Source organism: Salvelinus fontinalis, chromosome 3 (assembly GCF_029448725.1).
Source record: "Salvelinus fontinalis isolate EN_2023a chromosome 3, ASM2944872v1, whole genome shotgun sequence".
Lineage (NCBI taxonomy): Eukaryota > Metazoa > Chordata > Actinopteri > Salmoniformes > Salmonidae > Salvelinus > Salvelinus fontinalis.
In genome coordinates this window covers 8,500,265-8,522,367 of record NC_074667.1, presented here as the reverse complement: position 1 = coordinate 8,522,367, position 22,103 = coordinate 8,500,265, and the positions used below count along the sequence as shown (strand labels likewise).

General features: G+C 45.2%; 1 protein-coding gene across 4 annotated transcripts in view; it reads right to left on the bottom strand.

Annotated features, from left to right (window-relative positions):
- Positions 1-19,772, bottom strand: part of LOC129837893 (E3 ubiquitin-protein ligase TRIM35-like) — a 54,647-nt gene extending 34,875 nt beyond the window's left edge. The window contains exons 1-6 of one of the 4 annotated variants that reach the window (XM_055904419.1): positions 18,910-19,772; positions 18,541-18,636; positions 11,503-11,733; positions 11,330-11,352; positions 11,120-11,238; positions 7,776-8,371 (exon numbers count right to left, since the gene is read on the bottom strand). In XM_055904419.1, the coding sequence (XP_055760394.1) occupies positions 8,271-8,371; positions 11,120-11,238; positions 11,330-11,352; positions 11,503-11,733; positions 18,541-18,636; positions 18,910-19,314 (975 nt within the window). In that variant the 5' untranslated portion in view covers positions 19,315-19,772 and the 3' untranslated portion in view covers positions 7,776-8,270. The other 3 variants (XM_055904401.1, XM_055904428.1, XM_055904410.1) reach the window with 3 other exon arrangements.
- Between the last annotated feature and the right edge of the window lie 2,331 nt (positions 19,773-22,103).

Sequence of the window (22,103 nt, the reverse complement as noted above, 5' to 3'; positions counted from 1 at the left end):
CACGCACGCGCACGCGCACACACACACACACACACACACACACACACACACACACACACACACACACACACACACACACACACACACACACACACACACACACACACACACAGATCCAGGTAAATAATTACCTGTGCTGTGGAGGAATCCCTTTGGCATTTAACATGAGGCCCATGTCTCACGGATGAATGGGAGATTTATGTGTGAAAGTCAGGGGCCGTGGCTCAAACATATGCTGGTGGCAGGTGTGTGTATGTGTGTGTGCAGGGGCTAGTTCTGTAGTAAAAGATGGCTAATAAAACCGACAGGCAGGAGAAATGGGAAAACAGTAGGAATCCTCATGTCTTACAAGCTGGCGGGTGTGACAGAATTGATGTAGGGAGGGAGGATGTGAATGAGCGGGTCTAAGACAACGAAAGAGGTGGGGGGGGGGGGGGGGGTCTCTAGGTAGAGTAGAGAGAGTCGGCTCTGGAACAGTGGTGATGGATCAGTAGAGACACTGCATGGAAAACCTCCTCTCCTGCCTGTACAGACAGAGACCAGGTGTATTGATCTAGCATACCTACCGCTTGCAAAGTAAACAGAACCCCAAATCAATAGATTCGCTGTTCCTTTGATATGGCAGTTGGTGAAAACGGAAAATCGCATAAATGGATGAGCGCTTCCCGCTTTCTGCGCTCTGGGTCATTTAACGTGAATGAGATGTTTTAAGAGTGCGGCACTTCATCCGTTTGCTGAACAACAAGGGGCTGAGCCCGCAAATTGTACGTTTGTTATTGTGTAGCTCTGTGTTGTTGTTTTTGTCGCACTGCTTTGCTTGATCTTGGCCAGGTCACAGGTCGCAGTTGTAAATGAATACTCAACTGGCCTACCTGGGCAAATAAAGGTGAAATATATATATTTTTTTTAATTACTCCCGTCAGACCCCAACATTCCACCCCATGAAACCTAATGTCTACACTGACCCTCATATGTGTTCAGAGTTTGTACCGTCCTGAGAATTCCTGTCTGGGTCAGTACACAGCACCATCTCTGCAGCCATCTGTGACAAGCATATTAGGGCATAATGGACTTGTCTCATAGCCCCCAGTGCTCAGCTGTAGTGTGTGTGTGTGTGTGTGTGTGCGCGCGCGCTTGCGTGTGTAAGGAAGGAAATACTTTGTGTGCCCACGTTTGTGCGAGTATCTATGTGTAAGTGTGTATGCACGTGTGCGTGTGTGATACTGTGTGTGTGTGTGTCTGCGTGTGTCTCTGTATGTGCCTTGGCCTTGATAGAAGCAGTGCAGGCTGATGAGCTGTGTACTCTGGGAGTAGAATCTTTTCTCTTTGTTTTGCATCCCATTTCCTCCTGGCCCGTCAGCCGATCAATAATGTCATCCTTAACCAGTCAGTGCTGCGCCGGGCTGAGACTGCAGTAATTACCTTCTCCATTATCAGACCACATCTCCCATTATACTGTAAGCAGCTTTCATTAGCATCCTCTCTGCTGCCACTGCCAGGCCCTGCCAAGGGCCAAAATACATACTCAGAAAGTCATCATGTGAGCGTACACATCAACTCAATCTTATCCTTGCAGATACATTCACACGTACACACACACACACACACACACACACACACACACACACACACACACACACACACACACACACACACACACACACACACACACACACACACACACACACACACACATGGGTACACTCAATTTGGCAGCCAGTGTACCCATCACAGAACATTGACTTGGTAATGACCAATGTGGTAATTCTATTTCTATGTGGCTCACCACCCAGTGGTCAGAGTCTTTTAGCCTGGAGTCAGAGACAAAGAGCTAACATCTCTCTGTATATACAGTAGGTCAGTCTATATTCAACGGCCTTTGAGCCAAGTCAGATTCATCTATTTGACCAACGCTATCTTTTTGACCAATAGGTCTATTCTTGCTATTTGACCAATCAAATTTTGATTGCCAAATATGGTTTTGACACTGCAGCTATCTGGGTAGATTTCAAGGAGCCAATCATGTATTTTCTATAGGCTTGTGAAATTTGTGAAAAAAGGCACAACCACAATCCAAAGACCCATGTCATCATATTCTCCCTGAGTGTCTAATAAATGAGTCCTTTTTCTTTGTACTTAGGGATGCGTGGCCTGACCCGTGAAAAGGACGTGCAAAAAGAAACCGTTATCCATCTCCACTCTCTCTGGCACCACATGTTCCTCTTCTTTTATATTACTCTGCTATCTCCCTGAATCAACGGCAGTGTGCTCATGGTGTCAGGAGACTTCAATTAGCTCTCCGCCACGCTCCGTTGCACGCTCTGTCCTTTCTCCGGGAGAGGGTCTTAAATCGTCTGAAATACCACGGCCATTAAGCGTTAATGCCCTAATGTCTGTTTAAACAGGATACAGAAACAGACAGGCAAGGCAAAGACCCTCTGTGCACTCTTCGTCGTGATGCAGATCCCTTTGGAGCCAGTGGTGTTTCTGTAATGTGCAAAGGATAACAGGCTGAGCAGAAACACAGGAAGTCTTTAATGATTTCGTTTTGGAATGTTGGGTCATCAGTTCACCCCACAGGAGGTTTGTGGCACCTTACTTGGGGAGAACATGCTCGTGGTAATGACTGGATGGAAACGAGTTGAATGGTAGGAAATCCATTAAACACATGGTTTCCAAGTGGTTGATGCCATTCAATTAACTCTGTTCCGGCCTTTATTATGAGCCATTCTCCCCCGAGCAGAGTATGTGTTTGTTATGATCTGCCTATAGCTTTGCAAATGCCTTTTGCAAAGACTAATGAATATTACACAGACTAGACTGCCGCTAGCTAGTGTCTGTAACTGTTGCCACCACATCAGGTCAAGGTCAAGTATTGACTTATGTATCCAGACTGTCCAGCCTGTCTGAAAATAGAATGTCATCCTGTCTCTGGCAAACCCTGCGGCAGAAGCTAAATGAAATCACTAAACTGTATTTAACATAGATACCACAGCCACTGTAAGAAAAAACACCACTGACTTTCCTCCCCAAGGACTTTCCCGAGGTCCATAGATGCTAAGTAAGAAACTTCCAAATGGTCGACGTAACCATGATAATCCATGCAGCACCCGGGACAATACAAAGAAAGCGAAATAATAAAATGCACTTGTCAATGTCTCCTTTTTGACGTCCTCTCCCCTGACAACTGATGGATGGGTGTTTAATGGAGGGGACCCGTGGCTAATGCCAGTGGGGTGTGAAAGGCACATTGGCACAGTGTGAGAGCCCGCCAGCCATGACTGGCACAGCTAGAGCTAACGCCAGCCATTATGCCCGTGCAGGGCAACTCAGCTTCACCACACGTCGGAACCCACCGCTCTCACCAAGGTGAATTCATTAAAGGTAAACTGCCCCTTAAAACTAACTCCTCTGGATTTAAACTGCCCATGTGGCATCGATATGAGTAAGAACTGCTAATTCTAGTGTCAAAATTGACTACAAGTGTAAATAGGATAATTTTGGTCATAAAATTTTCAAAATAGAGTTTAGTCAGACTTCAGACTTACTTGAGGGTTTGGTTTGGATTACAATTATGACAACAATTCATGGCCATTTTTGACCTGTTAACACGTTATGGCACCGTGTTTTCTGTGACTGGGCGAGTTCGCTTTGCATGGCCTGGTGCCCCGGGTGAGCGGAGTTACTCTGCAACTAGCCAAATACATAGCCTCTCCCTAACCTTCAATGTGAGAGGAAGATTTGCATAGCTAACATTATGAATATAAGCAGTACTTATACGCTCCCATTAATCTATACCGTTATTTTCATGCTTTGCTTAAGTTTAATAACATTCCCATCCATCCATTTTGTAAATTTTACTACATTTCTGCAAGAGTGTGTTTACTGTATATTCATTTGAAGTCGTTATGTTGAGTCATGTTTGAGTTTGACTTCGAGCTCCAAGCTTGCCAAGGTGACACCCAAAATAAAATGGACTTGGCTTTCGATTCACCACATCTCCTCTGCTTGGATACCCCCTCCCACTAGGCTGATCGTTACGATCAACCCAAACGCCTGCCAAACAATTGGCAGCTAGCCCGCCAAGCGCTTGGAGACAGAAATGTGAGAAATGCCCTTCCAATGGTGTCACCCTGACAACCTGTTTAAGGCTATTTCCTGACATGTCGATTAACAGTCACTTATCTTATTTCTGCTATTTCTGACACTCACCTTTTAAAAGACCCACTCCTCAATGGGTAGGCTTATATACTATTCATTTAAATCAGGGCTGTCAAACTCATTCCATGGAGGGTCGAGTGTTTGCAGGTTTGTGGTTTTTCCTTTCAATTAAGACCTAGACAACCAGGTGAGGGGAGTTCCTTACTAATTAGTGACCTTAATTCATCAATCAAGTACAAGGGCGGAGGGAATATCCACAGACACTCGGCCCTCCATGGAATGAGTTTAACGTCATTTAAATGATCAAAACCAGCTAGAAATATCAGAGTGGGCCTTTAATACAGGCTTTGATTCAGCCAGACTAACAGATACCCCGCTGCTTTAAAGGATGTTAAATGGGACTGTTGTTGGTCTTCTAGGGTTGTGTGTCGCCATCTCCTCACTTGTCCTTCTTTCCTATGCACCTACCGCTGTGCTGCTTTGGCATGAGATCCAACATTCCCAGTGTGAGCGAGCTCGGGATCAGGGAACACCGCTGACTCATTCCCGCTAACTTTCCCAGATGCTGCGTACTGTCGTGGGAAATCGGTTCAAAACATAACACTTGCAAGAACTTGTGGATTCAATAAAGGCTTTAATATAAAATATCACAAGCCGGGGTGGTCCGCGGATCACACACCGTTTCCCAGAGCCCTGGCTCTTGTATTTATACACATAAAGCATATGAGTCCATTACATGTGCAAACGAAGATGTTTCCCACCATTATCTTTTATGGTTTAGGCTTCCTGCTTCCGGCTTCCGGCTTCCTGCCCAATAACGCCCATGTCTGGTTTCATTTAGGTTATAATGGTGGCAGGACCCTTTCTTGTCCTACAAATAATATATGTCTGTCTATCCTATAGGCCTACGTCTTTGGCATGTTTGCCTTTATTAGAAGCAGCAAACTATGTGCCCCTTTATTAGTGTGTTAATGTCAGCAGACTATGTGTCCCTCTATCATTAGTGTGTCCAGTTGTCCTAGGCGCCTATGCGGTCCCGTGTGGCTCAGTTGGTAGAGCATGGCGCTTGCAACGCCAGGGTTGTGGGTTCAATTCCCCCGGGGGGACCAGGGTTCAATTCCCACGGGGGGACCAGGATGAATATGTATGAACTTTCCAATTTGTAAGTCGCTCTGGATAAGAGCATCTGCTAAATGACTTAAATGTAATGTATGCATCACCTTCTCTTCCTGTAGTCTGTTTTAGTGTTCAGCTGTTTTTACCAGCATGTATCCATTAACTCATGTCTGCCTTCTCTTATGTACACCTCTATGTCTGTCCCTTAATGTATCATTCACTCCCACAGTACTCCATGACATTCTGTTATTTTGAGTTTTCCCCTGGTTTTTCCCCGTCTGTGTTGTCACAGACAAATAGGGGGGGGACATAAGTATTCAGCTAGCATGGCGGCAATGGTGGTGTGGCAGCCTGTGCATGTCACAGCCAATCACGTTCAAAGTGACAAACTGGTGGTGACACCTCGCCGTGTCTAAATAAATGATGGAGTGTGGAGCTGAGGGAGAAGAGAGCTGGGTGTTTCTATCATCTTTATGGGCGCTATACAGGCTACACTCCCCCTCTCTCTCTCTCTGACTCTCCCCCCCCCTCTCAGACACTCTCCCCCTCTCTGACTCTCCTCTCTGGCTCTCCCCACTCTCTCAGACACTCTCCCCCCTCTCTGACTCTCCTCTCTGACTCTCCCCCTCTCTCGGAATCTCCCCCTCTCTCTCTCTGACTCTCCCCCTCTCTCTCTCTCTGACTCTCCCCCCTCTCTCTCGCTGACTCCCCCCCTCTCTCTGACTCTCCCTCTCTGACTCTCCCCCGTCTCTGACTCTCCCCCTCTCTCTCTGACACCCCCCCTTTCTCTGACACCCCCCCTTTCTCTGACACCCCCCCCTCTCTCTGACACTCCCCCTCTCTCTCTGACTCTCCCCCCTCTCTCTCTGACTCTCCCCCCTCTCTCTCGGAATCTCCCCCCTCTCTCGGAATCTCCCCCCTCTCTCGGAATCTCCCCCCTCTCTCTCTCTCTGACTCTCCCCCTCTCTCTCTCTCTGACCCCCCCCTCTCTCTCTGACTCTCCCTCTCTGACTCTCCCCCGTCTGACTCTCCCCCTCTCTCTCTGACACCCCCCCTTTCTCTGACACCCCCCCTATCTCTCTGACACTCCCCCCTCTCTATCTGACACTCCCCCCTCTTGCTCTCTGACTCTCCCCCCTCTCTCTCTGACTCTCCCCCCTCTCGGAATCTCCCCCCTCTCTCTCTCTGACTCTCCCCCTCTCTCTCTGACTCTCCCCCCCTCTTTCTCGCTGACCCCCCCTCTCTCTCTGACTCTCCCTCTCTGACTCGCCCCCGTCTCTGACTCTCCCCCTCTCTCTCTGACCCCCCCCTTTCTCTGACACCCCCCCTCTCTCTCTGACACCCCCCTCTCTCTCTGACACTCCCCCCTCTCTCTCTGACACTCCCCCCTCTCGCTCTGACACTCCCCCCTCTCGCTCTCTGACTCTCCCCCCTCTCTCTCTGACTCTCCCTCCTCGCTCTCTCTAACTCCCCCCGCTCTCTAACTCTCCCCCCTCGCTCTCTCTAACTGAAAAACAAGAAACTGAAAAATAATCTAATGGTGACACCTCGTTGCTCATTTACAAAAGGCACAAAGAAAACAAGAAACTGAATAAGACATGAGAAACCATGAGAAACTGTGAGAGAACATGGAGAAATCATGAAAAAATCATGAAAAAACATGAGAAACCCATGCAAAAACATGAGAAACCATGAGAAAGAGTGGTGTTGTATGTAAATATATTTTTATGGCACAGGCTTTATGCAAAAGACGCTTTACATACCAAGATGAAATTATTTTTTTAAAGGATGGAAGCGAAGAAGCAGGGTGTTCCATGCTGTCATATCCTGTGTTTAATCGATTGGTTGCTTACTGTGTAATCTGCATTGCCATTGGCTAGTTATGACTGGTTAATCACTTTGTTTTTGTCATGATTTGTATTTGTCGTATTTAACACAAAAAATATATGGCGGATTGGAAGTGATGCTGACAATTACGTTGATGGAAGCTACAATCTGCAATATTAAAGCTGATCTACCCCCTTTAAAAGAAAAGTGATCACAGATCTCTGACTCTTCTCCTCTCTCTCCCCCTCTCTCTCTCTGACTCTCCCCACTCTCTCTCTCTGACTCTCCCCACTCTCTCTCTCTGACTCTCCCCCCTCTCTCTCTGACTCTCCCCCTCTCTCTCTGACTCTCCCCACTCTCTCTCGCTGACTCTGCCCACTCTCTCTCTCGCTGACTCTGCCCACTCTCTCTCTCGCTGACTCTGCCCCTCTCTCTCTGACTCTCCCCCTCTCTCTCTGACTCTCCCCACTCTCTCTCGCTGACTCTGCACACTCTCTCTCTCGCTGACTCTGCCCACTCTCTCTCTCGCTGACTCTGCCCACTCTCTCTCGCTGACTCTGCCCACTCTCTCTCTCTGACTCTCCTCACTCTCTCTGACTCTCCCCCTCTCTCTCCGACTCTCCCCCTCTCTCTCCGACTCTCCCCCTCTCTCTCCCTGACTCTCCCCCCTCTCACTCTCTCTAAAACACCCGCCCATTAGTATGTCATGGCGTATATCTATATATTTCACCACCCTGTTTGTTTCCGCTTGAATGTGACACATTAAGTAATTTTCCCACCACTACATCGTGAATGTGAATCCTAACCGGAGAGAGCTGTTTGTGGCTATAGAGATTCATGAGTGTCCTTCTGACTGTGTGGCTAAGGAGCCAGGATAAAATTGTCCCATTTATGCACTGTAGTATAAACAAACAGAGGTGTGACTCCGAGAGAGAGTGTCCAGGATGAGCCACAACACAATCGCACTCACATTTAGTGCATCAGTGCTGATGGGTCCTGGTCAAAATAGTGCCCTATATAGGAAACAGGGTGTCATTTGGAACGCAGGCTAGATCTCCCCAATGATGATTCATGGGTTTAATCTAGTCTGCCCCACACCCTCCCACCAACAATGCCGGAGCTTAACACATCACTGCCTCCGCAGGACCCACCACCATTTGTCCTATTTAGGACACCGTCATCCCCGCTGATATTCCGAGACAATTCAGGAGCAGTGTCTCGCTCTGCCGGCAGGCAACCATCCTCACGTTGGGCGCCAAGCCACCATCTAAGACATAGAGCATAACATTGGACGCTACCAACTCCAATTACTTTTAAAACAGGTTGAATAGTGCAGTTTAAAGTTGTCATTCAACAACTTATATCATCACAAATTAAAGCGAAGTAGAAAATGTCTTAAGTAAATCTGACCTGGAAGTAAACAGCATCTCTCTCTACAAGACATTGCAGTGTAAAGAGTAGTATTCCATTGTTCCTCTTTGACCTTAAGTACATCACCGGCCTCAATAAACCTCCATTGATTTTGCTGTGGCTTTTTATTGCTACATAACTTGAAAACCAGATAGCATCAGTCCTCCTATTCCCCTTTCCACCTCCGGGCTGGCTAAGGGTTGTCCAATCCCAGATCCTTTGTGCTGTATTGCCCATAGAAATATAATCTATAGAACGGGTCCATTCAAGTAAATGATGCTGTAATGCGGTGGGCTCGCAGCCATTGTGAGTGTACCAGTCAAATTGCCAGGGTTAGCGGTTCCAAGCCCCTTCTATAGATTTCTATTTCTATGGCATTGCCAACTCCTATGGTAGCACAAACTGATCTGGAACCAGGCTAGAGCTATGCTAAATAAGCTATTTAACATGTCTTAAATATTACTTTAATGTCGCAGAGGGGAACGAAGAAAAACTCAGAGGGGGCATGAGGATACAGTTTTGCAGGAAGAAGGGCAGTGGAAGGCCCCAGAGTTTTCCAAGCTGGAGTTTTGAAGCCGAAAGATAAGGATGTTTGTGCCCAGCGTGAAATAGCAGGAGTCCTCTCAATGTGAGGTAAAAGGCTCATTTTCAGCTCAGATTGCTCTGGCTCCAAACGCTGTTACTCCCCACGTCTCATCTCTCCATCCATATTTCTCTATCTCCGTCTCTTTCTCTACCTCTCTCTCTCCCTCCTTATCCCTTTCGACCTCTTCTGCCCTTTGATAATTGCACCGAGCCCCCATGCAACAGCAGGCAAGACTTTTATTTGGCGTGGCACGGTGTCAGGGAACGGCCACAGCAGCAGAACAGGGATGGACGGAGTACAGGCACTCAGTGGAATACTTACCAAAAACCAACGTGCACTGCAGACACCAAACAAAAACTCCCTTGCTTTCCTTAAGTAATGAAACTCTCTGATTGAAATGGGAAATCCCCCTGCTTCCACTGCAGCGTAGCCCGGCATTCATCTCATTATGACTCTGACTGTGAGTGGGATGGGATTGGAAGGGAGCAGGAGCTCTGAACAAACAGTGGGATGTGCGAGGCTGTCCACCTGATGATGCTACTCCTCCTTCTAGACTAGAGCCTCAGGCTGGCCCGCTGTTGGACTGCAATGAATGAGCAGTTACAGAGGAAGATTGGATTTGAGAGAGTGCGTGCGACCACTGTTGGAAAAGGGCTGCGTATGTATCTGTGGGAGAATGTGAAGGTCAGTTAGTTGGTTTTGTCTGTGTGTGTCTTTTAGATGACATTGTGTATTAGATAGATTTGGTCTTTCCAAGGGGACTTGCCCTCTATGTTTCCCTTCTGACCCTCTGTTACGCTGTGGGCCTGTGGACCCATCCGTCAGTCTCATCCTGGGGCCTGTGTGGCACCTCTGGTCCCTTCTCCCCTCAGCCCTCCAGTCAACACACTGACTGCCCCATCGCTGTATCTTGTCTAATGCAGCACCGCAGCAGTTAGTGTGTGTGTGTGTGTGTGTGTGTGTATGTGTGTATGTGTGTATGTGTGTGTGTGTGTGTGTGTGTGTGTGTGTGTGTGTGTGTGTGTGTGTGTGTGTGTGTGTGTGTGTGTGTGTGTGTGTTCATAAAAGCAGTGTTGGAAATGTAGAAAAACATACCATTTGAAGATCAATGGTTTTATTAAAGTTTTTATCAATATTTTTCAACAGATGGAGATTGTGGTATATTATATTATATTATATATATATACTGTATAATTACAGGCCGAGGTGGTGTCAACTTTAACTGTGCTGTGCCACTGTTACAGAGGCCTTCACTGGTAGGATCTTTAGCTTGCTTTCATATGTACGAAATATTGGAACGAGTGGCTCAGTGAAAAGTAGTGGCATTGTAAGTAGGTGTGTGTTACTATCAGGGTCAGAGAACGTCAGCTCTCTTCTGTTCCTGTCCAGCTGCACTCTGATCCTCCGGGGATCCCGAACCACTGTGAGATGAGGGTTACCGCCGTACTCATTTGGGGACATTACTACGTATACACCACAAGTATGCAAAACACCCCAGATGTCATCCCATATATCATGATTACTGACAAAGTCAGGGGCCACACCGAGAAACCAAAAGTAACCGTCGCCAACCTCAACGTCCCAGCTGTGTGTCGCTGAGTTGAAAACCTCAGAACCCCTAACGCACACATAGCCAAACCTCTCTGGGTTGTCTGGAAGCTGCAGTGTTCTATCCCCACCTCTCACACTGGTCAGATCCTCAGACAGGATAAGATAGGGGTGGGCAGTGTTGGGGTCCAGAATCACAGGAGCTGAACAGAGACTGCAAGGTTTTAATATGTCATTTAGCAGACACTTTAATCCAAAGCAACTTAGTCGTGCGTGCATGTATGTATGGGTGGTCCTGCGAATCAAACCCCCAATCCTAGTGTTGCAAGTGAGCCAACTGAGCCATACAGGACTATTTGAAATATTTAACATAAAATCTACCAACTGAGCCATACAGGACTATTTGAAATATTTAACATAAAATCAGACCCACAATCTTATCAGAGATCATAAATGTATTTTTCTACTCACTGTACTGAACAATCCCCTGCATCTTCTCCCAGACTTTGTAGGACAGATTGCCCAAGTGTTTGGCCACGTCTATCAGCCCTCCCGAGACTAGCTGTGGATCCGGCAGTGTGCACTGGGCTCTGTAAGAACATTCAGGAGTTAGTGTTCCTGTGGGGCCGGGTTCAGAACCACAGAGAAGAGAGAGACAGTCACAGGAGGGAGTTCACTTACCTTTTCACTGTGGCCTGGTAGGTCTGCAGAGGAAGGAAAAAACAGTCAGTCGTTTTTAACTAAATTAATGTAAGATGATGCATGATCATATATGATGATATAATGCAATTTTACCATACACCTGTAACGCAAAATTTGTATTTTTTTAAAGTTTAGTGTAAAAAAAACTTTACCTGTAAGAATGAGATGTCGTCAGCTCTCAGTTTGTCCTCTATGGCTGTGATAGTGTCTGAAAGGCAAGACATATCTTTGACCAACTCCTCAATCTTCTTCTTCACCTTCCAACCCTTTTCCACCTCTTCCTTTTTCAGGGCAGCTATCCTGGCCGCCTCTTCATCTCGTAGGAACTGGTGAAGCTTCTCAAACGCTTCCTTAATCTGCTTCTCTGTGTGCTGGGCCTGGGTCTGGAGACACAATCTAATTACATCTCTGAAAATGTGACCTCTGTCATTTTAACTTTCAACATCCCGTAAAATGTCAACATCACCTCAGATACCACTCCGGGGAGATGGAGAATACAGTTTTTTTATTGCCCAGAATGAGAGGAGAATGGAGAGAAAAAGGACTGGGATATGTCTGGAGAAGCAGTAAGGACCATGTTGGTGCAACAGTTGAAGATTATCTTTTTGTTTAGGTCCCATCATCCTCATCATCATTTGCACCATCTGCTACACCGTCTTAGTTAACCTGCTAAGGCTAAAGAAGAGAGCAAGAGTGTGGAGGCGCGCTACACTGCTTCCTGCCAATGACCTTTTTGATGTTGTAACGGCTTTCTTCTGTGGACGAAGGAGAGGACCAAAGCGCAGCGTGGTTAGTGTTCATCATGTTTAATAAAGACGATAAACGTGAACACTACAAAATACAAAACAACAAATGTGAAAGACCGAAACAGTTCTGTCTGGTGCAGACACACGAAGACAGAAGACAACCACCCACAAAACCCAACACAAAACAGGCTACCTAAATATGATTCCCAATCAGAGACAATGACTAACACCTGCCTCTGATTGAGAACCATATCAGGGCAAACATAGAAACGGGAAAACTAGACACACAACATAGAATGCCCACTCAGCTCACGTCCTGACCAACACTAAAACAAAGAAAATACAAAAGAACTATGGTCAGAACGTGACAGATGTTGAATGTTGCTAAGAGACTGAACTGAAAGAGAACATTGACCGAGATTGAAAAGTGTCTTGTTACTTGAAGTTGACCTTTGCTTATTGTCTAAGTTTGGGGGGGGGGGGGGTTCTGTTTTGACATGTTAGAACCACAGTCCATTGTTTTACATTTTGTGAAGTCAATGAAGGATAACAGAGAGCATTCTTCTTCTTCTTTCGGATGCTGAAGATCTGCTAGACTTGTGAGCAGTAGAGCCTGGTGGGAGGAGCTATAGGAGGACGAGCTCATTGTAACGGCTGGAATGGCATGAGAGGAATGAAGTCAAACGTGGTTTCTATATGTTTGATACCGCTCCATTTATTCCATTCCAACCGTTACAAATGAGCCTGTCCTCCTATAGCTCCTCCCACCAGCCTCTACTGCTTGTGAGTATTCTTCGGGAGTTTTACTTAAAAGCTGCAGATCTAGTTATGCATGTCTATCTTTACTAAAGGTGTTTCATGCCAATACTGTGTGTTGGTGAACTGCCGTTAGCACAAGATTAATTGTTATTTCAGATTACTAGAAGGAAACATTCTATTTTATAATATACTAATGATTGACTATTGGACTGAAAGGATGTATTTGTATTACTTTGATAGTTACAAATAAAGTATTATGTGTTAGCAGGAAAAGCTTAATGCCTTCCATGCTTGCTTCGAGGCAAACAACACTGAACCATGCATGAGCGCACCAGCTGTTCCGGAAGACTGTGTGATCAAGCTCTCCGTAGCCGATGTGAGTAAGACCTTTAAACAGGTCAACATTCACAAGGCCACAGGGCCAGACGGATTACCAGGATCCATACACAGAGCATGCCCTGACCAACTATCAAGTGTCTTCACTGACATTTTCAACCTCTCCTTGAACAAGTCTGTAATATGTACATGTTTCAAGCAGACCACCATAGTCGCTGTACCCAAGAATGCCAAGGTATCCTGCCTAAATGACGACAGCCCCATAGCACTCACGTCTGTAGCCATGAAATGTTTGAACGGCTGGTCATGGCTCACATCAACACCATAATCCCAGAAACCCTAGACCCACTGCAATTTGCATACTGCCCCAACATAACCAGAGATGACGCAATCTCTCTTGCACTCCACGCTGCCCTTTCCCACCCGGACAAAAGGAACACCTACGTGAGAATGCTGTTCGCTGACTACACCTCAGCGTTCAACACCATAGTTGTGTTTTATTGTGTTACTTTTTTGGTGTTATTTAATTTATTAAAAAAATATATATATTTTTTTATTATAACATATTTTTTTTTTAAACTGCACTGTTGGTTAAAACCTTTTGTCAATAGGTGGCGCAGTTAGCATTTTTTATTTCTGGGTGTCGCCAAATTAAACTGCCTCGTGCTCAATTCTTGATCGTACAATATGCATATTATTAATTCTATTGGATAGAAAACACTCTCTAGTTTATATAGCCGTTGGAATTTTGTCTGTGGGTGACCCAGAACTCTTTCTACAGCGAAATCCATGACAGGTACTGCGATGGTCTGAGAGCGAAGCTCTGATTTCAGATCAGTTTTAAAAGTCTGTGTATATCCTATGGAACGACATGAACTGCACCCGCCTTCCCCTGGATGTCAGTAACCAATGAGAAGTGGAATGGGCTTTCTGCGTAGCTCTCAGAGGTTATAAAAGGCCAAGGAGTGAGGGTAGCCCCCCTTTCGACTCTGGCCATTATGCAGAAGAGGACCTCGGGATGCCATTTTCAAAGGCTCGGTTATCAACGTGAAATGTATCCGTCTGTAATTTAATTCGATATAGGAGTTAGAAACATCATAACGTAGTTAATTTAAACCGTTTTATAGCAATTTATATCCGTTTAGTGCGATATTGAGGAATTTCTATGTGATGCTCTTTGAAGCTTTGGGCACGTTTCGGGGTCCCGGTCGAACGTTAGTGGGCATTTTGACGGACAGAGGACATCTTTCGACCAAAAGAAGATTAGACCCAAGAAAGGATACATTGCCCAAGAATCTGATGGAAAATCACCTCATAGTAAGAAATATTTAATATGATAAATCGTTGTTCTGTCGAAATATTTTAAACGCATATTCCGCCATTTTGTTTGCTATAGCTTCGCTTGGCGAACCCTGTATTGCACAGTAAGGATAATTTTAGAAATGTAAATCAGCGATTGCATTAAGAACTAATTTGTCTTTCGATTCCTGTCAACCCTGTATTTTTTAGTCAAGTATATGATTAGCTTTCGATTAAACTAGATCACTATGAAAGATGGCGTCCGACATGTTGAGGCTTGATTTGCTACTATTTTCATTGTATAACCACGTTTTTTATAGATAAATATGCACATTTTCGAACAAACAATATATGTATGTTGTAATATGATGTTACAGGAGTGTCATCGGAAGAATTCTGAAAAGGTTAGTGAAAAATGCTATATCTTTTGGCGATGATAACGATATCGCTCCCTTTGGCTTGAATTCATGCTGGGGTGACGTTTGCACATGTGGTATGCTAACTTATCGATTTATTGTGTTTTCGCTGTAAAACGCTTAGAAAATCTGAAATATTGTCTGAAATCACAAGATCTGTGTCTTTCCATTGCTATGCTTTGTCTATTTTTATGAAATGTTTTATGATGAGTAAATTGGTCATACACGTTGCTCTCTGTAGTAATTCTAGTCGCTTTGGTGAGATTTGTGATGGTGGCTGCCGAATTGGTGATAGCTACTGGTGTTGAGAAAAAATGGTGGACAAAGAAAAAGGGTGTCTTTTGCTAACATGGTTAGCTAATAGATTTACATATTTTGTCTTCCCTGTAAAACATTTAAAAAATCTGAAAAGGTGACTTTATTCACAAGATCTGTATCTTTCATTTGGTGTCTTGGACTTGTGATTTAATGATATTAGATGCTACTATTTAAATGTGACGCTATGCTAGTGATGCTAATCAGTGTGGGGGGGTATTTGGCGCATGCGATAAATACAATTTGATTTGATTTGAAAAGCCATCTCCTCTCAGCCCACAAAACAAATAAACAAAAAATCCTCTGTCAGCCCTGGCTCGAGAGGAAGGAATGTAGTTGTTAAAGAGTGAGTGGGATAATTTGGAATGGAAATTCCATAGTTCCCGCTAGGTTTGCACATTTTGGGGAATATTCAGAGGTGGAAACTTTCTGTGGGAATTAACCATAACATATGGGAATGAATGGAAATACATGCAAATTATTATTAATACCATTTAAATGTAGATGGTTTGCATTGGATATATGTACCATATCATAAAAAGACAGAAACATAAACCTTTTACCTTATCATAAGTAGACATAATTGCAAATCATTAAATCCTTCAAATAGAAATTAAAAACAATTTAGTTACAAATTGAACTTTAATTAAATTAGTTGACTCTTCACATGGGATTATTTCAATGAACAACAAAAGGGAATATTGAATGATCCTCAATGATCCATCGCATCTCCCAAAAACATATCTGTAAAATTATAGTCTAGAAACTAAAGCTTTGATTGTCTTTCTCTCAGGCTTCCATGTCTTCTCCCTGGACCTCATCATTGTCCATCTCTTGAACATCAGACTCTGAGGCCTCATCTTCACTGTCACTTTCCAACCTTGTGGAGGATGGCTCATTGTCAGACTCAAAAAGCCTCAAATTTGCCCGGATGGCCACCAATTTTTCAACCCCTGTATTGGTCAGCCTGTTGCGTGCTTTGGTGTGTGTTTTCCAAAACAGGGACCAGTTGCACTCCGAGGCGGCTGATGTTGGTGGGATATGGAGGATGATGATGGAGGCAACTGTCCCTTTCACCAGGTGGCTGATGAGATATGTTGCCACGACTGCCATATTGCATCTCCATCCCAAAGCCCTTGCTTGGAAGTGTACTTCGCCAGACTGCCAAGAACCTTGCCCTTATCCAGGCCAAGGAGGCGAGACACAGTAGTGATGACACCATAGGCCTTGTTGATCTCTGCACCAGACAGGATGCTCTTGCCAGCATACTTGGGGTCCAACATGTACGCTGCAGCATGTATGGGCTTCAGGCAGTAGTCTTCACGCTTTTTGATGTATTTCAGAACTGCAGTTTCCTCTGCTTTGAGCAACAGTGAAGTGGGCAGGGCAGTACGGATTTCTTCTGTTACATCTGCAAGCAGAGTCTGAACATCAGACAGGATGGCATTGTCTCTCTCAATCCGTGCAATGGCTACTGCTATAGGTTTCAGGAGTTTCAGGCTGCTTACCACTCTCCCAAAATACATCATCCAGGAGGATCCTCTTGATGGGGCTGTCCATATCAGCAGACTGTGATATGGCCATTTCTTGGAGAGACTCATTCCCCTCCAGGAGACTGTCAAAAATGATGACAACCCCAGTCCAACAGGTGTTGCTGGGCAGCTTCAATATGGTGCTCTTATTCTTCTCACTTTGCTTGGTGAAGTAGATTGCTGCTATAACTTAATGACCCTTCACATACCTAACCATTTCCTTGGCTCTCTTTTAGAGTATATATATTGTTTTCAGTGCCATGATGTCCTTGACGAGCAGATGGAATGCATGAACAGCACAGCCAATGGGTGTGATGTGAGGGTAGGACTCCTCCACTTTAGACCAAGCAACCTTCATGTTCGCAGCATTGTCTGTCACCAGTGCAAATACCTTCAGTGGTCCAAGGTCATTGATGACTGCCTTCAGCTCATCTGCAATGCAGAGACCGGTGTGTCTGTTGTCCCTTGTGTCTGTGCTCTTGTAGAATACTGGTTTAGGGGTGGAGATGATGTAATGAATTATTCCTTGCCCACGAACATTCGACCACCCATCAGAGATGATTGCAATACAGTCTGCTTTCTCTATGATTTGCTTGACCTTCACTTGAACTCTGTTGAACTCTGCATCAAGCAAATTAGTAGATAAAGCATGTCTGGTTGGAGGGGTGTATGCTGGTTGAAGAACATTCAGAAATGTCTTCCAATACTCATGGCCTGTGAGCATCAGAGGTGAACCAGTTGCATACACAGCTCGAGCAAGACATTCACCAGCATTTCTCCGACTACGTTCCTCAAATGGTGATTCCAGGAGGACCATGAGTTGTTGCTATCGATAAGGTGTCTGATTGATCATTTTCACCTCGAATAGAATTAGAGGGACTTTTGTCAGACGCTGCTTGTTGTGCGCACTGAGGGAACTTTATGCACTTGGCCAGATGATTCTGCATCTTTGTTGCATTCTTCACATTTGATTTGGCACAGTATTTGCACATGTACACAGATTTTCCTTCTACATTAGCTGTAGTGAAATGTCTTTACACATCAGATAGTGCCCGTGTCATTTTCCTGTAAAGATTATAAAAAAATGAGTAAAAAATAATAAAGAATACAATTCCATGCACAGATAAATAGTTAAGCAGTTAGATTAAACAACTCCTTTGTAAGATAAATGTTTTAAAATGAAACAAGTATGGAAACAGGTTAATTAACACTCCTCAGTTAGCAGGCTCAAGCAAGCTAAAACCCACATGGTAGCAAAAACTAACTAGCAGAAATTGTTAGCAAGTTAGAAATAATTTAAACACACTTTGCTGTAGGCTACTATTTACTAGTTAACAAAACATTATTTGTCATATAAAATATATTCAACCCCACCCAGTATTGTAATTAAAACTTACCAGAAAGCATGTAGTCCTTGGCTCAGACAGTGTAGTAGTGTGGGCTCTATAGCATCTAATTAGTTTGTAAGATCTTGAGAATCAGCTGTACATGTGATGGAAGAGTGCACTGCACATGTGATGGAAGAATGCACTGTGCATGCAGAGGGTTGCAATTCCATTGAATTGGGGATAGTTTAACCAAAATATGCCACAAGACCTAGATTTGCCTTATATGTATCCCACAAAAAAGGTTCACTGTTATAAGATAACTTTTTGATGAATTTAAGCAAAATTCCTGGGCTTAACCTCCCATGGAGAATTTCCGGAAATTTACCGGAAAGTTTCCGACCCTTTGCAACCCTAGTTCCCGCTTCCGGGTGGGTCTGTTGCGGCACGCATCATTCTTACCTTGATATGCTGTGCTGTTTTACCACAGGTATGCTTGACTTCTTTAAAGACCTTCAGTTTCTCCTGCAATGGCTTCAGTGCACTCTGGATTTCCTTCTATAATTTAAGTAAAACATATCCGCATACCCAAGCGTACAAATTAGACAGAAGGACTATTCATTCCGTATCGAGGAAGTTTAGCGTTACACCGTGATTGAAGTTTAAAGGCGTTACCAGACACTCGTAAATAACTTTGACATTTATATTGCGCAATCTGTAACGCTTCAGTGACACAGATTGAATAGAGTCCTAAATCCATAGTTTAAGTAATTCACAGTTCCAAATATCTAAATGTTGTGCAGACTTTTAAAATGACCACATGCTGCTTACCTTATAATCTTCTGCAGCTTCATCTATGGGGATGCAGTTATGACCTTTGTGATTCCTTGAATCACGGCACACCAAACAGATAGCGTGTTCATCCGTCAGACAGAAGAGCTTGAGCTTCTCACCATGCAGACTGCAGAGCACCTCAGACCCTGCTGAGGATCTCTGACTGCTTTCCTTTAAGAAGGCCTCACACAGGTTCTTTAGAGACAGGTTATTAGCAGGCTCAGACCTTGAGGATCTTCTCCTGCAGACTGGACACTTTTGGGTTCCACTCTTTTCCCAGAATTTCTGCAGACAGGCTTTACAGAAGCTGTGGCTACACGACATGATGACAGGATATCTGAAGATGTCACAGCACACAGGACAGGATAAATCCTCAATGGGGAGAGTGAATTTGCAAGCCATTTTCACACTTGCCTCGCTCCTCTGGAAGGGCAAGCAGAGTTTACTTTCACTTTAAAAGAACCACCCTGTTTGTTAAAAGAGCTATAGAGTTCAGTGGAATGTCCTTATCTTCTTCAGTATCTGCTCGGAGATGTTGACATTAAAAGGTCACGTGTTGTGATCCTTGTTCTGTGTTGAACCACAGGCAAATGAAGAGTTCTTAGCTGTTGACTTCAGGCTTCCAGTTGCACTGCTGTCTGTCTGCTACACCTGATGGTGTGTTGGTTTGTTTGTCAAAGCGTTGCAACAATGTTGTTACTAATTCATGCAATCAATTACAGGAATGGTCCTGAAAGATTACAACCACGGCCTAGAGTGATAACACCAGCGATCGACACTTTATAAACTAAGCACGCTGAAAATAAACAAGACTTCTGCAAACAGTTGCACACACTGTCAACTGCCACGTCAACCGAGAGTTCCCACACAGAGCCGGAAGAGCTATCTTTATTTTCTCCTTCCTGACTGCGCTCTTAAAGTGGCAGCTCACAGTGAAGGCTCCATGCAGGATTTCGCAACAACATGTAATAAGCCTCTGAGATTCTTGTTTTAATGAAAAGCTCTATATAAAATACATCTGTTATTAAGTGTATGAAGGGAGAGTGGAGCAAATGAGCCAGTACCTGAGAAAGATTTTGATTTGATCTGTGTGTGTGTTTGAGTGAGGTAAAGGAAGAGTTTTGACTTGCAGTGGAGGCTCCTCGGAGGAGGGAGGGGAGGACCATCCTCCTCAGTGAATTTAATAAAAATAAAATAGTGAAACATTTTAAATGTTTTATTTTTAGATAAAACTGTACTAAATATATTCACATAACCAAATAATTGATTATGACACATTGTTTTGCAATGAAGGTCTACAGTACCCTCAACAGCACTCTGTAGGGTAGCACCATGGTGTAGCCAGAGGCCAGCTAGCTTCCGTCCTCCTGTGGTTCCATTGACTTCAATTTAAAAAAACTAGGAGGCCCACGGTTCTCACCCCCTTCCAAAGACTTAAACACTAATAATGACAACTTCCAGAGGACGTCCTCCAACCTATCAGAGCTCTTGCAGCATGAAATTAATCTAGTACTGAAAGCATAAGCTACAGCTAGCTAGCACTGCAGTGCATAACATGGGGTGAGTAGTTGACTCAAAAAGAAAGATAACAGTTTTGAACAAATTACTTTCTTAAAAAATGAAGGAGAAGCAAGAGAGAAAGAGAGTGTCACGTTCCTGACCTGTTTTCTGTTGTTTTGTATGTGTGTGATGGTCAGGGCGTGAGTTTTGGGTGGGCAGTCTATGTTTTCTGTTTCTATGTTGATTTTGGGTTGCCTGGTATGGCTCTTAATTAGAGGCAGGTGTTTTGCGTTTTCCTCTAATTGAGAGTCATATTAAGGTAGGGTGTCCTCACTGTTTGTTTGTGGGTGATTGTCACTGTGTCTGTGTTTGTTGCACCACACGGTACTGTCTCGTCTCGTTCGTTCGGTCGGTCGTTCCTGTTTATGTGTTCCTCGTTTCATGTAAGTTGATAGTTTAGGTCTGTCTAGTTCGTTTTGTTGTTTTGTAAAATTATTCAAGTGTTCTTCGTGTGTTTAGTTTCGTCTTGTTAAATAAAGTTCATTATGTATTCACAACCCGCTGCGCCTTGGTCAACTCACTCACCGAAAGAGAGCCGTTACAGAATCACCCACCAAACCCAGATCAAGCAGCGGGTTAACGGACAGCAACGACAGCAGCAGCGCAAGAAGGAGGAATGGACTTGGGAGGATGTTTTGGACGGGAAAGGTTGCTACACATGGGAGGAGATCCTGGCTGGAAGGGATCGCCTCCCATGGGAACAGCTGGAGGCACTGAGGAGAGCAGAGGCAACCGGAGAAGGGAACCGGAGTTATGAGGGGACTCGTCTAGCACGGAAGCCCGAAAAGCCCGTGAGTACCACCCAAAAATTTCTTGGGGGGGGCTAAGAGGTAGTGGGCCGAGGGCAGGTAGGAGACCTGCGCCCACTTCCCAGGCTAACCGTGGAGAGCGGGAGTACGGGCAGACACCATGTTACGCAGTAGAGCGCACGGTGTCTCCTGTACGGGTGCATAGCCCAGTGCGGGTTATTCCACCTCCCCGCACTGGTAGGGCTAGATTGGGCATTGAGCCAAATGTCATGAGGCCGGCCCTACATATCTGGCCACCAGTACGTCTCCTTGGGCCGGCTTACATGGCACCAGCCTTACGCATGGTGTCCCCGGTTCGCCAACACAGCCCAGTGCAGGTTATTCCACCTCCCCGCACTGGACGGGCTACGGGGAGCATGCAACCAGGTAAGGTTGGGCAGGCTCAGTGCTCAAGGGAGCCAGTACGCCTACACGGTCCGGTATTTCCGGCGCTACCTCCTCGCCCCAGCCCAGTACCACCAGTTCCGGCACCACGCACTAAGCCACCTGTGCGTCTCCAGAGCTCTGTTCCTCCTCCACGCACTCTCCCTATGGTGCGTGTCTCCAGCCCAGTGCCTCCAGTTCCGGCACCACGCACTAAGCCATCTGTGCGTCTCCAGAGCCCTGTACGCACTGTTCCTTCTCCCCGCACTCGCCCTGAGGTGCGTGCCCTCAGCCCGGTACCTCCAGTTCCGGTACCACGCACCAGGCCTATAGTGCGCTTCGAGAGGTCAGTGTGCCCTGTCCCTGCTCCCCGCACTAGCCTTGAAGTGCGTGCCGTCATCCCGGTACCTCCAGTTCCGGCACCACGCACCAGGCCTACTGTGCGCCTCAGCAGGGCAG